At 37.6% G+C, this 24,044-nt stretch overlaps 1 protein-coding gene across 3 annotated transcripts in view; it reads right to left on the bottom strand.

Moving 5' to 3' along the window:
- Nucleotides 1-24,044, bottom strand: part of CRPPA (CDP-L-ribitol pyrophosphorylase A) — a 336,123-nt gene that overhangs the window by 217,666 nt on the left and 94,413 nt on the right. For all 3 annotated transcript variants that reach the window (XM_070470646.1, XM_070470642.1, XM_070470639.1), the window contains exons 4-5: nucleotides 12,933-13,037; nucleotides 9,006-9,051 (exon numbers count right to left, since the gene is read on the bottom strand). In XM_070470646.1, coding sequence (XP_070326747.1) covers nucleotides 9,006-9,051; nucleotides 12,933-13,037 — 151 coding nt within the window. The remainder of the gene's footprint in view (nucleotides 1-9,005; nucleotides 9,052-12,932; nucleotides 13,038-24,044) is intronic.

The following is a 24,044-nucleotide window of genomic DNA, read 5'->3' as shown; positions in this document are numbered from 1 at the left end:
TGGTATATATAAAGTATCAGGTGTTCCTTGAAGGGTTAGTAAACAGGTGCAATTTGGAGTCTTCATTCAAATTCATAAAACAGTAATACAAAAAATCTTTAATATATACAGCTTCCTGGATTATTGTTATTATTGTTCAGTCTCTAAGTCATGTCCAGCTCTTTTGTGACCCCATTGATTGTAGCCGGCCAGGATCCTCTGTCCATGGGATTTCCCAGGCAAGAATACTGGAGTGGGTTGTCATTTCCTTCTCCAGGGAATCTTCCTGACTCAGGGATCATACCTGCGTCTCTTGCATTGGCAGGCAGATTCTTTACCATGAGCCACCAACCCTGTTTACTGTATGACAAACACACTGACACATTCATAAAGAGGAAGAAATACCCAGACATATGCTTCCGCTAATTAACCATGAATAGGGACTCATAAGTGCTCCGGATGGTGTCTGTATTTTCCAAAAAAATTTCAAACACAGTGGTGAAGAGAGAATACTAGATTAGTTCTATAAGCAAGTGGACAAAAGATCCAGAAGTCAGTCTTCAATTTTCTTGGAAATATCTAACATGATGATTTCCATCAGGATTTATCCACTATATTGACCTCTTCAGTAGAAATATTAGTGTAAGTAAGAAATAACTAAATCAAAATAAATAAATAGGTAAGCAAGAAACAACTAAATCAAGCCCCAAAAGAGTCATTTCCAAAAGATGTCAAGCCCTAATCCATTCAAAGTGAGGGCAGGCATTTTCTACTCTCCTGTTCAGTCCACTGAATCAAAAACCAATCTTAGAGGCTATTTTTGGTCTCACATGAAAAATTTTAAAGGAGTCTTAAACAGAATCAATCACCATTGCTGAGCAATGAAATACCCATCTCAGTTCTACCTGTACATTGATGCCTGAGGTTTCTTTGAACACCTTGCTAGAGGAAGTTTTTAGAACAGTAAAGGTAGGAGGCAGTCAAGCAAGAAGAAGCAGTCAACAAGTCATGACCAGGACAAGTGGACAACAGAGACAGTAAATACAGACTGGCGAAAGAAAACCCAGAGACCCACGCTGAAAGGTCAAAACGGTCTTCTCAAAGTGAGCTTTCCGGTCAACAGTATATGTTTTACCTGGAGAACAATGGTATGCAGGCAGAATTTTTAAAGACATTTTATATCAGATCTTAACCACATTTTTAAGCAAGTCACTGAATCTCAAATAAAGTTTCTTACCTTGCTTCTGAAAATAAAGAGCAGACATGTGACATCTTATCTCTTGCACATTTTCACATACAAGGATATTACTTTTTTCCAAGTAAATGATGCAATGCTTTTCAAAGTATATATTCTTTATTAAGAGAAGTAAATTTAAAGAAAATGCAATTTTCTAAGGCTAGTGACTCATCAGGATGTATATAAAATATATTGTATTATTAAAACACAAATATCATGTTTGCATTTTTTGTTATTTTTTTCCTACCTACATCAGAGTTAAGCATAACTGCCTGGCTTTTGTCTGTTATCAAGCCTTATTTATCTGGTCACTTAATACCTCATCGTGATCTTAGATTTTTAATATGACAGATTTACTTGCTTATGCTTGAATTAGCCAGAGCTAATAACAAATTAAGGAAACTATAAAGTTAAACAAAAAATCAAACTCTACTTTCTCTAATCTTGACCCAAATATTTAACTTTTCAACTTACATTTTTTTCCAGTAAATTCCAAAGAAAACAAATTGCTATTAAATCATACTGTAGACTTCTTGTTCTTACTAATTAAATCTTGACGCCAATGTCCTTACAGATTCACGTAAGATAGAGTACTAATCAAGACAGTAAAGAACAAAAAGTGTATTATTTACAAAGCAGTTATGGTATTAATGTGAAAATTTGGAAAATGAAATATCACTGTCAAAAGCCAGACACATCAAAAACTACAGTTTCCATGTAAATCTTAGTTGTCATTTTGCATTATCCAAAAAGCATAGTTAACAATACAATGGCATCATCATTGACTATTTAGCAAGAAAAACCTGATGAGGATGTACCACAGATGTACAAAACTGATTTAAAGCTTTTCATCTTTGCAATTTGGTTGAAAAGATTTGAAAGTAACTATGCACTTGAAAATGTCATTATTTTAAATGAAAATAATAAAGAATCACTTAAAAACAAAAACATTAGTTTCTCCATATACATAAAGTACACATTGTAACACTATGAGTCTTCCTAAATCTCAGTAACACTGAATCAGTTTTATTCACATGTGATTTGATTTTATCCCTTTCAGCCCCAGAGCCAATTTAAAAGTATATTTAGCTTCTTTCAATGGATAAGCACAGAAGAGCTCAGTTGCTTGCCAATGTGTATTATTTCTTCAAAAACCTGTATGAAACATAAAAAAGCAGGCATATGGGGATTTACAACTTGACTGTGCATAAATACTTATCATTGAAATAAATCACCTGCATCAATGATGTTGAAAATAATAATTTTCATAATAAAGTCTAAATTTCTGAATGAAAAGGAGATACTGTAATTCCAAGAAATCAATTTCTGTCCAAATACAGTGCTTAGCAAATGGAAAACATTATACAGCTTGGAAAAGATGTGAATTTTTATAGATATTAATATTAATGTTCATAAAAATATGAATATTACTATTTAAGGTAATATTAACTAAAGTCAGTTAACCATAAAATGATTATCAGTTTTTTTACCTATTCTCTCCACTTTTAGATAAAACACCATAAGGCTTCTTTATAGCACTAGCTTACTTGGGTTTCTATAATCATAATCAGGAGAGAACAAAACACAATTATTTTTAAAACACTCCAGCCATAAAATTAAAAAATATTAAAAGATGTGATCAAGGATGATGGTAGAAAATAAATGCAATCCTTTAGTTAGAAATTCCTTAGGGGCTTTCCATCCTAGAAAATTTTAACATATTGAAAATTTGCCATGATATGGTCAGTCTATTCAATCAAGTGTGGGTTTGGGGCTATTTGTCTGGTATATGCAAATCCAGACAGAATTACTGCTGTAATCACTTTAATAATTTGGGTAGGTCTGAGCAGGCAGAGCAGGGTGGGCGGGCTCAAGCAGCTTGTGTGACAGAAGTTCAGTATCTCTTTAAATGGCTGTTTACAAACCTATCAACCTACCTATTAACCACACTAATCCCTAGAAAAGTTTATATTTTAAATTTCATACACAATAGAAGCCTAAGAGAGTTAAAATTAAAGAACAATGACCAAATCCAATTTTCTACCTCAGAAGAAGGAGTATTAAAAATGCTTTGTTTTAAATAAATTTGTGATTCACATTTTTCAATGCTATGTTGTCAAAGACTGTAAAAGAAACGTAAGAGTACTACTTATATATGTTTCCTATTATTGAACAGTTCACTATAAATGGAAATCCACATAAATACACTGACAGCAAAAGAAATTAAGTTTAAAAAATAAACCTTCTCTAATAACATAAAATAAGTCAGATTCTGAGACTTGCTATAAATCACAATTTGAAGATTTCAGTATCAAAGCTTGCCTGAAGTTAGTTATACCAAAATTTCCAAACCGAAAAGATGAACTTGAACAAGAATTAAGAAGGACCAAAATATACATGCTGTTTCAGTGACAAGTCAATCTAGGAGTAAAAAATACTCTTGCTAGTTATGACATTTATCCTAGAAATATTTTATAGGATAAACACCAAAGTTACATCAGAATATAACTCCAGTAATAATTGGTATTAAGTCAAAAAAAAAAAAAAAAAAGCAGTACAGGAAAGACAACTTACAAAATACGAAATACTCATACCACAGTTCCATCCTAGAAGAAGAAAAACTGTATGGCTTGGTGACGGGTGTTTATCTTACTAGAATTAAAAAATGAAACAAACAGTCCCCAGATCTGAAACTGTTACTCTGATTTTGCATTTTAATGCTTACTCTTTCTCTAATCAGGTCTAGAAATCTACCATTTCAATATTATCTGCTTTTCCCACACTCTTAGAATATTACTGTGTGCTTAGCATAGTAACTAAGGGACATCTTTAGTCTCAATTGGGTGGTCACTCTTCATCAGGCCAGCAAAAGATAAAATTTTAACCCAACAGAACCTGAATTGGGCAGGCTGGATTTTATAAACCATTTGCTGTACCCACCAAATTTTTTTTTTTAGTTGCTCAGTCATGTCTGACTTTTTGTGACCCCATGTACTGTAGACCTCCAGGCTCCTCTGTCCATGGAATTCTCCAGGCAAGAATACTGGAGTGGATGGCATTCCTTTCTTCAGGGGTTCTTCCCAACCCAGGGATCAAACCCAAGTCCCCACTGCAGGCAGATTCTTGATGTCTGCGCCACCAGGGAGTCTGTATCCACCAAAGAGAGATAATGAATTCAGTATCCACTTTAGTGGTCAATGTGAGTAGGTACTTGACTCAGAGGTACCAAGTGACCATGTCCCAGAATAGATCTAGGCCTAAGCTGAAGGAAGAACTGGGATTCACTTGTGGATCTCATTCTTACTATGTGACTTGGAGGAAAGTGCTTAGTCTCACTAAGTTTCAGTTTTCCCATCTACAAAACTGGGAGCAATAATATCTACATTAACAGCATGACAAAGAAGAAAAAAAAAAGAAATAACATTATAAAACACCTACAGAAAATAATATTATGAAGCACCTAGCATGAGTGCTAAAAACATTCTGGTATTAAATCTTGACAAAAGTGCATACACTCAGATATTTCATCTATTTTAGAAAGGAAAAAAGGTACACTAGAGTTTAATATGCCTCTTCTGGGAGCAGGACGAGTGAGGTGAAGTGGAAAGGAAGAGGGCCAGCTATCCCTATAATTTAATGTCCTTAGATTCTCAAGAAAAGTACCAGTAAATTTGGTTCAACTCAATGTTAACGGAGAGAAAAAAAGAACAGACCTTCTTCACACCCTCACTAAATTACATCTAAGAGAGATTCACACAAAGTTACAGTCAGTGCTAAAATCCAGAAAGTTCTTGAACATTTTAAAAATTGTTTTCATATATAAATTTGATGGCAAATGAGTCCTAAACTTGAGGAGCTTCCCTCATAGCTCAGCGGTAAAGAGTCAGCCTGCCAATCCAGGAGACATGGGTTCAATCCCTGTTCCAGGACGACCCTACATGCCGTTGCTCAACTAAGCCCATGGGTCACAAGCCCGGGAACCACAAGAGAAGCTACTGCAGTGAGCAGCCCAGAGCCCGTGCTCTCCACAGCCAGAGAAAAGCCCACACAGCAATGAAGACCCAGCGCAGCCAAAAATAAACAAACTATTTTTTAAAATGAGTCCTAAACTTGAACTGGCTGGGGCTTCCTGGTCATTGTTGCATTGAACATAAATACTGATGAATTATATACAAGTTTCATTATGCAGTAAGGTCCCAAATCATCCTGGTGATGTGATATAATGTATGACATACAGCAGTAACTTCTAAAAATACGCAGTAGTCAGAATTCCTACATATATGTAGCCCAAGAATTTCAAAGAAGAAAATCTCACCAGTTGAAACAACCACATTACTTACAATATTGAGTTCATGGAGAAGCAAGACATAATACATATAAAAAGCTTTAAACAATGTCTTGCACAAAGTGAGTAGCCAAAAAATGTTATGTCTACAAGTACCTAGAAAAAACACCTTGAACATTGACATGGAAAGGCAACAGGTAAATGGGTAGTCCACTATAAACCATACGGTACTTTAGAACTTTTTTAAAAAAATCTAAGAGTTTCCCTCCTCCTATACTCAGATGTATTTCTACTATCAAGCCTCAGAAATGATGTTAGCACAAGTCATGAAGGCAGGAAGCAATCTCAGGTGAGCCAACAAACATTTGAAACTGACAGTGTGGTAAGATCTGAAGTTCTAAATACAATAAAGGTTACTTTAAAAAAAAATCAACTATGAATGACTGGAGAACAGACTAGAAGAACGCTTTTGGAAATTAACATACAAACTAACAGGCCAGAGTTTTTGCTAAAATGCACATTCTGACTTAATATGGCAGGGCCAGATGTTTTGTATTCAAGATCTCTGGTAATCAAAACTCTACCGGTCTAGAAACCCAAAGAGAATAAGAAGACCCTTAGCAGTGGTCCTCAAAGTGTACAAGCAACATCAGAATCTCTTGAAAAATTATTAGAAATGCAAATCTTAAAGAATATAAGGAGAATGTTCTCTAAATTATCTGTTTACATACAGACAGATTAATTTCTCTGAGAATTGTCATTTAGTCGTTAAGTCAGGTCTGACTCTTTGTGGCCCCGTGGACTGCAGCATGCCAGGCTTCCCTGTCCTTCACTATCTCCCTGAGTTTGCTCAAACTCAGGTCCACTGAGTCAGTGATGCCATCCAATCATCTCATCTCTGTCGTCCCCTTCTCCTACCTTCAATCTTTCCCAAGATCAGGGTCTTTTCCAATGAATCGGCTCTTTACACCAGGTGGCCAAAGTATTGAAGCTTCAGCATCAGTCCTTCCAATGAATATTCAGGATCGATTTCCTTTAGGATAGGCTAGTGTGATCCACTTGCTGTCCAAGGGGACTCTCAAGAGTCTTCTCCAACACCACAATGAAAAATCATCAATTCTGCAGTGCTCAGCTTTCTTCATGGTCAAACTCTCACATCCATACATGGCTCCTGGAAAAACCATAGCTTTGACTAGACAGATCTTTGTCAGTAAGGTGATGTCTCTGCTTTTGAATATGCTGTTTAGGTTTGTCATAGCTTTCCTTCCAAGAAGTAAGGGTCTTTTAATTTCATGGCTGCAGTCACTGTCTTCAGTGATTTTGGAGCCCAAGAAAATAAAATCTGTCACTGCTTCCACTTTTCCCCTTCTATTTGCCATGAAGTGGTGGGACCAGATACCATGATCTTGGTTTTTTGAATGCTGAGTTTTAAGCCAGCTTTTTCACTCTCCGTTTTCACCCTCATCAAGAGGCTGTTTAGTTCTTCCTCACTTCTGTCACTAAGGTGGCAATATCTGCGTATCTGATGATATGGATATTTCTCCCTGCAGTCTTGATTCCTGCTTGTGATTCATCCAGCCTGGCATTTTGCATGGTGTACTCTGCATATAAGTTAAATAAGCAGGGTGATAATATATAGACTTATCATACTCTCTTCCAAATTTTGAACCAGTCCGTTGTTCCATGTCTGGTTCTAACTGTTGCTTTTTGACCCACATACAGGTTTCTCAGGAGACAAGTAAGGTGGAAAAGTAGAATACTAGAACATGTTAACTAAATAAAACAATTTCTCTCTGCAAACAATTTCCAAAACTAAAGCCCCTGCAATTATACTTAAAATGTAGGCTTTTACATGATAAAGCCTGCTGTTGATATTAATAATATATAGGTGAAGTACTGAAATGTGTAGAACCCTCACTGAACCATTTACCCACTCCTTGCAAGATAGATCAGTTCCATTTTACGTAGGTAATAGAGATAAGACTTTGTAAAGAAACCAAACTCAGTTTTTAATTTCCTTCTGTTGAGAATATAACGAACTACATCAAGGTTTAGGCAACTTCTCCAGAGTCATGTTTATACATTGCCTGACTCATATATAAATATATGTCAACATTTTGATTTATAGCTATAGATCATCTGTTTGCATACATACAGATGCCCAAATCATTATATTAATAGTTTGAAACATAATACTGTTAAAGCACAAAAAAAGATAAAATACAAATACAGAATGTCACACATAGAGATTTCAGTTTTCTGAATGTGAAGCCAGATGATTGCCAAGTAGGCTTTGCATAAAATAAGATTTAAAAAAAAAATGTTGCGTTCACAATTCCCACTCAGCTTTTTATTTTTTTTCAACTTTAATCAAGGTCACATCTCAGTCAGTATCTGAGTACATCATTCTGTCCTTAATCTAGTTTTGAAGGAGTAAATTACAAACAGATTGTCAAGTACCACACTTGCTTCAGTATTCGGGGTGGGCCCCTCTGATTTTGGCTAGGACCATATACACACATACACAACAACAACAACAGTGCTGTCCGGAGACAAATGATGGTCACAGCGGGGGAAGGGAGGGAGAGTAGAGTGCTGCTGGCATCTAGGAAGTAGAGATCATGCAACTACTATGATGCCAAAAACAGTTCCCTGAACAAAGAAGTACTGGCCTAAGATACCAACAGTGCCGAGGTTAAGAAACTGTGATGTAAACTATGGAGGTTGCAAAAATACAGAATGAACACATCTCGTGCATCATCATTACATTCCCAGCACAGTGTCAAGCGCATTTAATAAATATTTATTGATTATGAAATAAACCACTTCTGTGGTTTATTCTCATTGTCAAAACTAAAAGGAATTAAACATCATTCAGACCAATTTCTCTTTTTCAGAAAAATTTTTCTCTGGCAAAAGATGTTGTCTAATGTAATGTGTTGGCAGTGTTGAGAGGAGATAGTTTTATGAATAAAAACAAAATACATTTACAAATTAAAATGTCAGTTTTCACTTCTAAAATGTCAACGTCACCTACTTTTCTCAGATTAATAAAATATTTCCTTCATAAAAGTTAAACCAATGTAACATAAAGCATGTATAATAGTCGCTCAGTCGTATCCGACTCCGCAACCCCACAGACGCCGCCCGCCAGGCTCCTCTGTCCATGGAATTCTCCAGGCAAGAATACTGGGGAGGGTTGTCATTCCCTTCTCCAGGGGATCTTCCCAACCCAGGGACTGAACCCAGGTCTCCCACATCGCAGGCAGATTCTTTACTGTCTGTGTTACCAGGGAAGCCCCAGCATAAGTCATAATAAGTGATATTTCAAAGCAGGAAATAAGATAAATGCAATTATTTTTCAAAAAAAAAACCAAATCACAGACCTCCCTGATCTACAGGATTTATATTTCTGAGAAGTCAGGGCTTTAAATCGCCATAAGAAATTCTGAACTGGCTTACGGTTTTGAAACACAGGAACTGACAGTCACAGGCCAAACATACCCTTAATAATCGATTCAGCTGCATACAGATCTCGTTTGTAGGTCACCTAGAGGACAGATAAACTTCATTAGATTTAACAGAGTAGAAAGGAATGTTAAAGCAATAAAATAATGCCCCCAAGGAAATTCTTGATTTTGGAGAAACCATAAACACACAACACTGACAAGTTTTAAATTATAACAACATCAGTTTATTCAGAAAAAACTATATTTTGCTTCTACAAATGCTTGAAGACCTGTTTTTAAATCTTTAATTAATATGTTGTATGGCAGTTGTTACCAAAGTCTTATTAATGTAAGTATCATATCAAAAAAAAATGTGGTAGCATTTACATATAAGTATTAGAATTACTGTTTAATAGTAAGGTTTTTTGTGGGAGGAAAGAAGGAAAAGACTATATTTTAAAAATTACCAAATTGCGTGTTCAGTTGAAATGAGATGATTCTCAAAGACCAATTCACAGTGAGGGTCTTCCTTCTGAATTGAGTTTATCTGTGTACCCCCAGATAAGGCTCACCTTTCTAATATTTTTATTAATACGTGACTGACAGAGAGAGCCTGGAGGCTACCACCATGAATGTAAGAACAATCATGACCTTTGCTTAAGAACAAACAGCCTCTTTGCAATTATAACTGATTCCGTGTATATAACCTGCCATGGTTCTATAGCAGATAGCTCTCAGGCCACATGCAGTGAGCTCAGGTACAGAGCATGTCAGATGCACTGCACTGCAGAACTGCTTTTCCTTCCTCACAGAACTGAAGAAGAGTAAATAATTAAATCTATTAGTAAGTACTCTAGGGTCTTAGGAGCTTATCATTCAAGTGCTCAGATGATTATGATGCCAGTGTCTCAAAACCCACTTTAATAATTAATACCTTTTCATATCGATAATTTGGACAATTTTTCTCCAGATTATCTCCAAACTAAACTTGTACAAAAACTGTTCAGCTAAGTGGTTCACAGCATTTCTTTCTACCCAAACAGGTTTCCCTGCTATGCCTAGATCCTGGCAGGTAAACCACCCTGGCCCAAAATTTATATCTTACAACTCAGAACTAATGTAGTAGCTGACTTGTATGACAAATGGAAATTTCCTCAAGTAGTCAACCAATCTATTAAAATCAAGTATGACATTGTTAAATTATCTCTAAAACAAGCAATGCCAACCAAAACCAGTACTATAGTTACTGATCCAAAATACAGCTCTATTATCTGGGGGAAAAAAAGTAGAAAATAGACACTTAAAGCTTCAGACTATGCATTTTACCAAATTAAAGACTATATTGATCTCATTCACTCATTCAATAAATATTTCTCAAATACTGCCACATCACAGGTCCTGTTCTAATGGCTAGAATAGAGCGATGAACACAGTGAGAAAAACTCAACCTGCAGAAACAACATTTTAGGGATACACTTTTTTTAGAAGAATTGAATAAAATATATTTGTTTCCATGAAAACTCAAAGTTAACTAGACAGCTGAAATCAGCACTCAATATTTGCAATTTAGATGAGAAAAGGGTTTTTTTTCCCCTTTAACTGCCTGCTATGTAAGGTAAACTCAAAACAGTAATTAATGGAAAGATGCCTAATTACTATAGCTGGTTTTTCATTCCTTCCTGCTTTCTTTGAGGAATATAACTGCATTCCAAATTTAAACAGAATAATTATGAAAGTGCTTTATTATTTTTTCAATTAAATCTATCTTAACAATGGGGTTTTTAAAATAAAGAAAACTTGGTCTCAAATACTAAAATGACTTTTCTAGCATACTTGCAAGACAATGCTTATGCACTGAAATCAGTCTTAAGAATAAATATATATGTATTACTACCCAAAGGTCCTTGGGTACTACACTATATTCAAAAAGAAACGATATACAGACAGCTAAAATTCTTTTTTTTTTTTTTTTTCTGGCTACACTGCACAGCTTGCAGGATGTTAGTTCCTCAATCACGGATTGAACCTGCACTGTCAGCAGTGAAAGTGGAGTGGAGTCCTAACCACAAGACTGCCAGCAAATTCCCCTAAAATTTGAAATTTTTTTTTTTTGGTCTACATTTTCCTATTGGCTATCAGTTCAATTCAGTCGCTCAGTCATGTCCAACTCTTTGCAACCCCGTGGACTGCAGCACACCAGGCTTCCCTGTCCATCACCAACTCCCAGAGCTTGCTCAAACTCAGGTCCACTGAATCAGTGATGCCATCCAAACATCTCATGATCTGTCACCCCCTTCCCCTTCGACCCTCAGTCTTTCCCATCATCAGGGTCTTTTCTAATGAGTCACTTCTAGGGAGGAGGGGGACACAATTCAACCTCCAGCATCATCTGTGAAATGACTCGGCAAGGGAAGGAAGAGAAGCACTTGGAAAGGCCAGCTTCCACTCAATCCACTAACATTTGTCGCACATACAATGGAAGTAAGCTCCAAGGTGTGAGGACTGAAACTGTGATTCTGTGTTGCTGGTGGAAGCAGTGAAATTTGAGATTTAACACAAAAGACACTGAAATACATCTGTGGAGTGAGTGGAAAATGCAAAGAGCTTTCCTTCTACCTGAAGACCTGAGGGTGCTTCATACATTTAAAGAAGGCTCAGAATACCCATGAGAAATAGATAATAACACAGCCCCCTCAAAAAAAATGAGCAAAGAGGCCAGAGGGTGTTGACATGTTAGTAGCAATAAATGTCTTGAGGTTTCATTTATTTATTTTTAACATAGCCTGTAAATTAAGTTTAGCAGATCTGTAGTGATGTGAGTCAGGATCTTTCACAAAACACCTAATTGGTAATTATCCAAATCCTCCCAATGAATATGTGTATCACCATCTGTCATATACAGAAAAAAATAAAAATAATAAAATGTTGACCTGATGGATTAATGACATTTGGAAACTCTTACAAGAGCAATAATACTGCATTAATTTTCTCCACCAGGCAATAAATCAGGCATGTCAATATCCTGTAATCTTGTAAGAATTTAAATATGTATGAGACAATCTTAGCATGTAGCAAGGCCCATCACATGACTGTACAAAATACCTAACACATAGGGCTTCTTTTTGTTTTTATGTCAATGAAGAAATATGCTTTTGGATTCACCTTAGCTCAGAATTAGGATGAATGTTTACTAGCCAAATTTAGATGGATGCTTTATAAAGATTTCATCCACTATTTCCAAAGGAGCAGTACTTGTTCAAAATTATGATATGACCCTACAATTCTATTTCAGAATACATTGTTCCGTTTACCACATTTCTACCCAATGAAACATAGGTGGTCATGCTGAAAAGCACTCCAGCCTCAACAGGAACATGCAGTATGATAATGCTACAACCACTTCATTCCTCCTAAAGAAAGAAGTCTGTCATGAAGCCAGTCAAGCCTGACCATAGGAAAGAGCACAATGCCTCTTGGAGGTGGTGAGTTCTTCCAGGCGCCAGGTCTACTGGGTCAAAACTACTGCAGATATGTGCTTCAATAACACATTGAGTTGGAGCTACCATCCTCAGGACTGAGAGGAAATGTTGCGGTAAGAAGCAGAGTGGTGCCCTCAGTCCAGCTGAGAATACAGCTGCACAGTAAAACATTACACGCCAAGAACATACACAAAAGTTGTCAACAAAACAGTCTTACTGGCTAAATGGGATCTGTTTGAGTAAACTATCCCAACATGAATTTTCTTGCAACCGAGCAACAGAAATGATACCAAAATTTGATGGATCAGAAAACCCACTGAGACTCTTAACACCTTTAATGTATATGTACACACATACTTTTATTCCTGGAAATACTGTTTCAATATGAAGCCAAATGTTTTCAAACTTCTCTATTTTCTAAAGCACCTGGAAAATGTCAGTACTTGAAAAGTATGTCTTCAGGAATGACAAATCAACACAGAGGTAAGTACCAACTTCTTTACCTTCCAGAGGTCAGGGGATCCTTCCACAAGTTTTGCTTTGATATGACTGTATTTTAGAGCCAAATGCAAACACTCAGTTCCAAATTCCAAGTCATAGTCACTACACTGGATAGGAAGAAAAAAGAATTAAGAAGTTAAAATATAATATTAAATAATCTTTCAAGTTCATAATCAACTGCATATAGAAAAGAGCCTAGAGAATTCACAAACTCTCTAATTAGCTACTGATTAATCAAGTTAGATTAATCATCTTCATGCCCTAAAAGCCAAATGAAACCAATAGAAAACAGAAATGTTGCAATCATGTTTTTAACTTCCTGAATAGTTTCGGTGAAAGTTGCTCAGTCATTTCCGATTCTTTGAGACCTCAGACTTTAGCCCGCCAGGCTCCTCTGTCCACTGGAATCTCCAGGCAAGAATACTGGAGTGGGTAGCCATTCCCTTCTCCAAGGGATCTCCCCAACCCAAAGATTGAACCTGGGTCTCTGACTTTGCTGGAAGATTCTTTACCATCTGAGTTCAGATGTCAGATAAATACAAAACTTTATTTCCTTTGCTCAAAAGCTACATTTCCAAACATATTTGTAAAATACCTAAAGGTATGATGGAGGATTACCATATCAGAACTTAATTTAACAAATATAGCTATCCATAAAACCCCAAATCTCTTATATTTATACCAAAATATACACTGGCAGGTCACATCTTTCTTGATATCTTAAATAACAACAGATCTTTTTAGATGATATATTTTGATTCTGAACATGGAACTATATCAGTCTTCCATTATGAGGGAAAAAAAAGTGAATGCCTATCATATTTAATAAAATATAAACATTTTTTAACATTTCAGGCAGAGCCATCCAAATGACCAACATAACACAATTAAATGATGGTCATTGGGTATCTATCATGTCCAAGGTTTGTTTTAAGTACCAGCATATAAAGATAAATAAGACATGTTTTGTGACCTCAAGGAACTCAGGTTTAAAAGAGGTTGATAATATAACAAATATTTTTTAATAATGTGATAGATGGAGCATTAGCAGAATATTTACAAGTAGACCAGGAGATACAGTTTTTAATTCTACGTAAGGGTACTAGGGAAGCCCCATTAGAGGAAATGGTCTCTGATATCATTCTAAAGACTTAATAGGGACTTTCCTGGTGGTTCAGTGGCTAAGACTCCACACTCCCAATGCAGGTCCCCTGAGTTCAATCCCTGGTCAGGGAACTAGATCCCACATACTGCAACTAAGACTTGGCACAGATAAATAAATGAATAAATATTTTTAAAAAATAAAATAAAGACTGAATAAAACTCAAGGATAGGAATACCTTTCAGGAAAAAACTGCCCAACAAAGATACAGACATTGCAGACATCTGCTGGATTTGCATTTTACCAACAGCACAGCCAAGACTTACCTGGTGGTTCAGATAGTAAAGAATCTGCCTGCAATGCAGGAGACCAGGGTTCAATCCCTACATTGGGAGATCCCCAGAGAAGGAAAAAGGAACCCACTCTAGTATTCACGCCTGGAGAATCCCATGTTGAGAGGCAACTGGCGGACTACAGTCCATGGGGTCACAAAGAGTTGGACATGACTGAGAAAATAACACACACACAAGAGCATATCCATATAAGACAGACTGCAGCGAGGCAATAAATATGAATGTGACATTTAGAACCATTTGCTAATCTTTACTTTATGGAAATTACAAAACCTACATTTTACTGATTTGTGAAGTTAATAATATAACAAGAAAATATAACCATAACTATATATACCATGGGTATATATAGAGTCCCAAATTAACCAGAACTGTTTCAGTTTAAACCGCTATTCTTATAAACATAAAATGACATTTTTAAGAAATGTCATGATATGTCCAATATATGATATAACATGACATTGAAGAAATTTAAGAAATTCCATCTTTAATATAGTATTATCAACACTTCAGTTCAGTAGCTCAGTCAGGTCCAACTCTTTGTGACCCCATGGACTGCAACAAGTCAGGCTTCCCTGACCATCACAAACTCCCAGAGCTTACTCAAACTCGTGTCCATCCAGTCGGTGATACCATCCAACCATCTCATCCTCTGTCATCCCTTTCTCCTCCCACCTTCAATCTTTCCCAACATCAGGGTCCTTTCCAGTAAGTCAGTTCTTCCCATTAGGTGGTCAAAGTATTGGAGTTTCAGCTTCAACATCAGTCCTTCCAATGAATATTCAGGAATGATTTCCTTTAGGATTGACTTGTTGGATCTCCTTGCAGTCCAAGAGACTCTTGAGAGTCTTCTCCAATACCATAGTTCAAAAGCATCAATTCTTCAGCACTCAGCTTTCTTTATAGTCCAACTCTCATATCCATACATGACTACTGGAAAGACCATAGCTTTGACTCGACAGACCTTTTTTGGCAAAGTAATATCTCTGCTTTTTAATATGCTGTCTAGGTTGGTCATAACTTTTCTTCCAAGCAGCAAGCGTCTTTTAATTCCATGGCTGCAGTCACCGGCTGCAGTCACCATCTGCAGTGATTTTGGAGCCCAACAAAATAAAGTCTGTCACTGTTTCCATTGTTTCCCCATCTGTTTGCCATGAAGTGATGGGACCGGATGCCATGATCTTAGTTTTCTCAATGTTGAGTTTTAAGCCAACTTTTTCACTCTCTTCTTTCACTTTCATCAAGAGTCTCTTTAATTCTTCTTCACTTTCTAGCATAAGGGTGCAGTCATATGCATATCTGAGGTTATTGCTATTTCTCCCAGCCATCTTGATTCCAGCTTGTGCTTCATCCATCCTGGCATTTCACATGATGTGCTTTGCATATGAGATAAATAAGCAGGGTGACAATATACAGCCTTGATGTACTCCTTTCCTGATTTGGAACCAGTCTGTTGTGGAATGTACAGTTCTAACTGTTGCTTCTTGACCTGCGTACAGATTTCTCTGGAGGCAGGTCAGATGGTCTGGTATTCCCCATCTCTTGAAGAATTTCCCACAGTTTGTTGTGATCCACACAGTCAAAGGGTTTGGTACAGTCAATAAAGCAGAAGTAGATGTTTTTCTGGAACTCTCTTGCTTTTTCAATGTTCCAATGGATGTTGAAAATTTGATTCTTGGTTCCTCTGCCTTTTCTAAATCCAGCTTGAACATCTGGAAGTTCACAATTCATGTACTGTTGAAGTCTGGTTTGGAGAATTTTGAGCATTACTTTGCTAGTATGTGAGATGAGTGCAATTGTGAGGCAGTTTGAACATTCTTTAGCATTGCCTCTCTTTAGGATTGGAATGAAAACTGACCTTTTCTAGTCCTGTGGCCACTGCTGAGTTTTCCAAATTTGCTGGCATATTGAGTGCAGCACTTTCACAGCATCGTCTCAGGATTTGAAATAGCTCAACTGGAATTCTATCACCCCCAATACCTTTGTTCATAAATGCTTCCTAAGGCCCACTTGACTTTGCATTCCAGGATGTCTGGCTCTAAGTGAGTGATCACACCATTGTGGTTATCTGGGTCATGAAGATATTTTTTTATATAGTTCTTCTGTATATTTTTGCCACCTCTTCCTCATATCCTGTGCTTCTATTAGGTCCATACCATTTCTGTCCTTTATTGTGCCCATCTTTGCATGAAATGTTCCCTATCTCTAATTTTCTTGAAGAGGTCTCTAGTCTTTCCCATTCTATTGTTTTCCTCATTTCTTTGCATTGATCACTGAGGAAGGCTTTCTTATCTCTCCTTGCTATTCTTTGGAACTCTGCATTCAAATGGGTACGTCTTTCCTTTTCTCCTTTGCCTTTAGCTTCCCTTCTTTTCTCAGCTATTTGTAAGACCTCCTCAGACAACCATTTTGCCTTTTTGCAATTCTTTTTCTTGTAGATGGTCTTGATCATTACCTCTTATTCAATTTCCTGAACCTCCATCCATAGTTCTTCAGGCACTCTGTCTACCAGATCTAATCCCTTGCATCTATTTGTCACTTCCACTGTATAATCGTAAGAGATTTGATTTAGGTCATACCTGTAGCTACATACAAGTAAATGATGCTTTAGTAAACTTTACCTGTCTCCTGAGAAACCTGTATGTGGGTCAAGAAGCACGAGTAACAACTGGACATGGAACAACAGAGCATTTCAAAATTCGGAAAGGAAAAAAAAAATTCAGAAAGGAGTACGTCAAGGCTGAATATTGCCACCCTGCTTATTTAACTTATATGCAGAGTACATCATGAGAAATGCTGGGGTGGATGAAGCACAATCTGGAATCAGGACTACAAAGAGAAATATCAAAAACCTCAGATATGCAGGTAATACCACTCCAATTTCAGAAAGCAAAGAGGAACTGAAGAGCCTCTCGATGAGGGTGAAAAAGGAGAGTGAAAAACCTAGCCTGAAACTCAACATTCAAAAAAACTGAGATCATGGCATCTGGTCCCATCACTTCATGGCAAATAGATGGGGAAACAGTGGAAGAAGTGACACATTTTATTTTCTTGGGCTCCAAAATCACTGCAGATGGTAACCACAGCCATGGAATTAAAAGAAGCTTGCTCCATGGGAGGAAAGACATGACAAACCTAGACAGTATGTTAAAAAGCAGAGACATCACTTTGCCAACAAAGGTCCTTACAGTAAAAGCTATTGTTTTTCCAGTAGTCATATAGAGATGTGAAATTTGGACCATAGAGAAGGCTAAGTACTAAAGAACTGATGATTTTGAATTGGGGTACTGTAGAAGACTCTTGAGAGTCCCTTGGACTACAAGATCAAACCAGTCTATCTTAAAGGAAATCAACCCTAAATATTCATCAAAAGGGTTGTTGCTGATGCTCCAATACTTTGGCCACCTGATATGAAGGGCTGACTCATTGGAATAGACCCTGATGCTGAAAAAGACTGAAGGCAAAAGAAGAAGGAGCCAGTAGAAGATGGGATGGTTAGATAGCATCACCAACTCAATGCATATGAATCTAAGCAAACTTTGGGAGATGGTGAAGGACAGAGAAGCCTGGTGTGCTGCAGTCCATGGGGTGGCAAAAAGTTGGACGTGGCTTAGCACCTAAACAACAACAACAAAACCTCCACAGTCTATTAATAATTCTAACATCTGCACAATCTCATCTAGTAGTATGCAAGTAAGGCCAGTCTACAGTAAAAATAACTACTTTTGGTTAAACCCCAAAGTGAAGTGAAAGTCACTCAGATGGGCTTCCCCTGTGGCTCAGCTAGTAAAGAATCCACCTGCAATGCATGAGACCTAGGTTAGATCCCTGGGTTGGGAAGGTCCCCTGGAGAAGGGAAAGGCTACCTACTCCAGTATTCTGGCCTAGAGAATTCCATGGACTGTATAGTCCATGGGGTCACAAAGAACTGGACAAGACTGAGCGACTTTCACTTCTCTCTCTCTCTCTCTCTCTAAACCCTGAAGACGACTACTAGTAACCCTTTTCCTGCCCCTCTATCCAGAGGCAGGATACTAAACACATTCGTGGACAGCCTTAAAGGGCTCACAAAGTGCATACTGAGAGGACCAGCTTCTTCCTTCCCATCTCAGGAGTGAGAAGTGCTTGATGCTGTGCCCCTGCCAGTCACGCGATGCACCAACCAAGAAAGGCAACAGTGCACCAAGTGCAAGAAGCCTTCCGGACTCCACTCAACAGAGCCAGCAGGAGACAAAACGACAGATCAGATATTCCAAAATATATACCCGAAACAGAAACTGACGTCATCTTGGCAGAAATTCTCTGAATCTGTCATTTCACTGTATATAATAATTTTACAACTATTTATGGGGTTTGGGGGCTTCCCTGATAGCTCAGTTGGTAAAGAATCCACCTGCAATGCAGGAGACCCTGATTTGATTCCTGGGTAGGGAAGATCCTCTGAAGGGATAGGCTACCCACTCCAGTATTCTTGGGCTTCCCGAGTGCCTCAACTGGTAAAGAATCTGCCTGCAGAGCAGAAGATCTGGGTTCGATCCCTGGGTTGGGAAGATCCCCTGGAGAAGGGAAAGGCTACCCACTCCAGTATTCTGGCCTAGAGAATTCCATGGACTCTACAGTCCATGGGGTCTCAAAGAGTTGGACATGACTGAGCGACTTTCACTTCACTTGTGGAGTTTTGTAATGTTTTTGCATTAAACCTTACTTCTATGGTTACCTCAAAAAAGTGCATACTTTATGACAAATTAAAATCTGAATTTGTTTCTCAAGAACATGGATGATGATTTCTACTGCCTAGGATATGAAAAGCTAGCAAAAGTGATGCTTATTTCAAGAACAAAAGAAAAAAGCAGACAAACTACAAAAACAGAACTTTTTCTGGAAACCATCAGAGCTGAGGTCACAGGATGACTGTAGCCCTAAATCTAAGAAAAGTCATGCCTCCCCCAAGAAGTAGAAGATGCCATCACCAGCTCACCTACAGAACACAAAAGGAAGAAACACCAGGTCCCATACAGATAGTAAGATAAAATCTCCTAAAAATTTCAACAAACTATAAATACTGAATGGAGGCAATTAGGAGAATACAGTACCTCTGGGAAATACAACCACAACTTGAGTTAATACCCCATTCAGGCTTTTCTTTAGCAACCCACTATTGGGTGCTCATCAAATTGTGTGATATTAGTTCAAAATGACTGGGATTAGGTGTGGATTCTAAATGAGGTAATCACTGGACAAGTGCTTTATAAGGTAAGAGTAAGAAGTCAACAGGAAAAAAAGGGAATCATAAAATGAGAAATTAATACAAAGCCAGGCAGAAAAAAGGAACAAAAATAGAGCAACCAGCAAGATGGTAGATTTTTACCAAGTAAGTTCAGTTGGTAAATCATCTACCTGCAATGCAGGAGACCTGGGTTCAATTCCTGGGTCGTGAAGATCCCCTGGAGAAGGAAATGACAACCCACTCCAGCATTCTTGCCTGGAGAATCCCATGGACAGAGGAGCCTGGAGGGCTACAGTCCACGGGGTCAAAAAGAGTCGGACACAACTGAGCAACTAAACCACCCCAAGTTAATTAAGGTGTAGCTGCACAAAATGTGGACACTATCCAGCATGGGGGCCATAGTGTTACCACTGATCACACAAAAAACACACAAATACAGAGATGCTGAGAATCCTCTGCCTCCCTAAACCTGGAGCCCAAAATAGTATTAATAATATTCCTCTATCAATACCCTCAGATATGCAAATGATACCACCCTTATAGCAGAATGCAAAGAAGAACTAAAGAGCCTGTTGATGAAAGGGAAAGAGGAGAGTGAAAAAGTTGGCTTGAAGCTCAACATTCAGAAAACTAAGATCACGGCATCCGGTCCCATCACTTCATGGCAAACAGATGGGGAAACAATGGAAACAGTGACAGACTTTATTTTGTTGGGCTCCAAAATCACTGCCGATGGTGACTGCAGCCATGAAATTAAAAGACCCTTGCTCCTTGGAAGAAAAGTTATGACCAACCTAGACAGCATATAAAAAGCAGAGACATTACTTTGCCAAAAAAGGTCTGTCGAGTCAAAGCTATGGTTTTTCCAGTAGTCATGTAAGGATGTGAGAGTTGGACTATAAAGAAAGCTGGAGTGCTAAAGAATTGATGCTTTTGAACTGTGGTGTTGGAGAAGACTCTTGAGAGTCCCTTGGACTGCAAGGAGATCCAACCAGTCCATCCTGAAGATCAGTCCTGAATATTGATTGGAAGGACTGATGCTGAAGCTGAAACTCCAGTACTTTGGCCACCTGATGCGAAGAACTGGGAAAGACTGATGCTGGGAAAGACTGAAGGCGGGAAGAGAAGGGGACGACAGAGGATGAGATGATTAGATGGCATCATGGACTCAATGGACATGAGTTTGGGTGGATTCCAGGAGTTGGTGATGGACAGGGAGGCCTGGCGTTCTACAGTCCATGGAGTCACAAAGAGTCGAACATGACTGAGTGACTGGACGGAACTGAATATCCTCCTCAGGCATAACCCCTTGGCACACTATAGTCAGAGGTCTTCATATACACTGTCCAGCCCAGTCACCTTAGAATGAAACTCACAATCAACAGCCACCCCCAACATAAAACCCACCAAGTACAACCAATCACCAACATATACACGTGAACAGAAAACCCAGATATAACTAAAATGCAAAGTAAGACTAACATGAAAGATAAGGTCAAAATGGCAAAAAATGTTTTGGAGAAACTAGAAACTATACAGTCAATAAAGATTTAACAGTCCCAGAAGGATAGTGTTTATACTCATAAAATAAGGATAATATTTAGAAGGGCAGAAAACAGAAAAACATAATGAATCAAAGTCTAATATGTCAACTAAAATCAGAAGAACGTAAAAGGGCTGTAGAAGCAAACAAGCAAATAATTTTTAATTGCAGTAATAAAGAACATGAGTCCCCAATATTAAACAATCTTATAGAATATAGATGCTAATAGATGAAAATGCACCAACTAAAAATTCAACTAAAAAAAAAAATCTCTTGTAAAGAAGCAGGAATCCAAACTGGACAAGATTACTTAACAGCCAACAATGAAAATTAGATAAATAGTGGAAGAGTTTCTTCATAATTTAGAAGATAGTGGTTGTCAGTATAAAATCATAAAAGCTATACATCCTGTCTGAAGGCAGAATATGGACTTACAGAAACATTGAAAGTCTCGGCAGAATTTTAGTTCCTATGTACTTTTTCAATCTAGGTTTCTTAACAGATAGCCTTTTTTAAGAGTTTTAGGTTCAGAGCAAAATTGAGCAGAAAGTACAGCTATTTTCCATTTACTGCTATCCCCACATACACACAGGCTCCCTCACTAACAAAATCTTATACCAGAGCGGTACAGTGAACCTCCACACACACACAGATAATACCTGAGGTCAACAGTTTATATTAGGGTTCATTCTTAGTGTTTCACATTCTACACATTGTAACAAGTGTGTAGTGGTATGTATCCACCACAATGGTAACATATAGGATATCTTCACTGCACTAAAAATTCTTGTTCTTCTATTCAACCTCCTGTTCTCCCAATTCCCTGCAACTAATTAACTTTTCCCTGCATCTATAGTTTTGTCTTTTCCAGAAGTCACATATCTGGAATCAAATAGTATGTGGTCTGCTCAGATTGGTCTATTTCACTTGGTAACATATATTTAAAGTGCTTCCATGTCTTTCATGACTTTGAATTATTTTTTAGCACTAGATAATATTTCATTATCTGGAAGTACCACAGTGTATCTATGTATAAGAAAATCTTGGTTGCTTCCAAGTTTTGATGACTATGAATAAAGCTAGCACAAATATTGAAGTACAGGCTTCTGTATAGATACAAATTTTCAACTTATTTCAGTAAATACAAAGAAATGCAACTGCTGTATCATATGCTAAGACTATGTTTAGTTTCATAAGAAACTGTCAAACTGTCTTCCCAAGTGGATGTGCCATTTTGCATTATCTCCAGCAATGAATGCTGTATGAAAATGTGAATTAAAACAACAATGAGATCTCACTACACATCTATTAGAATGGCTGAAATTCAGAACACTGACAATATCCAGAGTTGGTGATGATGTTGAGTATCAAAATCTCAGATTCAATACAATCCCTATTAAAATACCAATGCCATTTTTCAAAGAAAGAATAATTTTAAAACTCCTATGGAAACGCAAAAGACCCTGAATAGACAAAACAGTGTTGAGAAAGAAGGGCAAAGCTGGAGGTATCATGTGCCCTGATTTCAAACTATATTACACAGCTACAGTGAAAAAAAAAAAATATGGTACTGGCATGAAAACAAACATAGGAGTTTAAAAGAACAGAATATAGAGAGCCTAGAAATAATGATAGTGATAGGCTGTCACCATCATTTAATTGACACCAAAGAAGATAATAATATACAATGGAGAAAACAGTCTCTGCAACTAGTGGTGCTGGGAAGTCAGCGCTAGTTGCCTACATGTAAATGAATAAGAACATTTTCTTATACCATATACAAAAATAAACTTGAAATGTATTAAAGTCTTAAATGTAAGACCAGAAACCAAAAAACCTCTAGAAGAAAACATAGGAACACTCTTTCACATAAATTGTGAAAGCTTTTTGTTTTTGTTTTTTTTTTTGGCTCTACCTCCTAATGCAAGGAGACAAAAACAAACTGGACCTAGTTAAACTTAAAAGCTTTTGCACAGCAAAGGAAACTTTTGACAAAATTAAATGACAACCTCCTGAATGGGAGAAAATACCTGAAAATGATGTGACTGATAAAAGGTTAATATCCAAAATACATAAGCAGCTCATATAACCCATCAAAACCGCAAACAACTCAATTTAAAAAAAATAGGCCGAAGACCTGGAGAGACATTTTTCCAAACAAAACCTATAGGTAATCAACACGCACAGGAAAGATGCTCAGCATTGCTGATTTGAGAAATGCAGAACAAAACCAGAATGAGATAACACCTCACACTTGCCAGAATGGCTATCACCAAAAAGATCACAAAATACAAATTGCTGGTAAGGATGTAGCAAAAAGAGAACCTTTGTGTGTTGTAGACAGGAATGTAAACTGGGATAGCTACTGTAGAAAACAATATGGAGGTTTCTCAAAAAACTAAAACTAGAACCACCATGAGTGGGTGAGTGACAAGTCACTTCACTTGTGTCTGACTCTTTGTAACCCTATGAACTGTAGCCCACCAAGTTCCTTTGTCCATGGGATTTCCCAGACAAGAATCCAGGAGTGGGTTGCCATTTCCTACTCCACTGTGCTTGCCTGTTTCAGGACACCAATCTGTCCTGTTATCTCACTTCTCTGATAGATTTAAGACATGTTTTTTTTTTTTTTTATTTTTCAGTTTGCTTAGCTTTGTACTGTTAGGATAGTGATCATGTCTAAGTTCCTCACACGTGTGGGAAAGCAGAAGTTCCCCACATACTCTTTCTCAGGAGATGGTGCTCCACAAAACTGGGGAGCACAATGAGAAAAGGGAAGACATGGGATGCAGAAAGCAAGATATTCTAATGGGTGAGAGAAAAAGAGAATTGCTAGGAGAGCAGGGAGGAACAGTCTCACGGTGCTTGCTGTGCAGGAGGCAAAGTGAC

Source organism: Odocoileus virginianus, chromosome 1 (assembly GCF_023699985.2).
Source record: "Odocoileus virginianus isolate 20LAN1187 ecotype Illinois chromosome 1, Ovbor_1.2, whole genome shotgun sequence".
Classification (NCBI taxonomy): Eukaryota; Metazoa; Chordata; class Mammalia; order Artiodactyla; family Cervidae; genus Odocoileus; species Odocoileus virginianus.
This window is presented reverse-complemented; position numbering and strand designations above follow the sequence as displayed.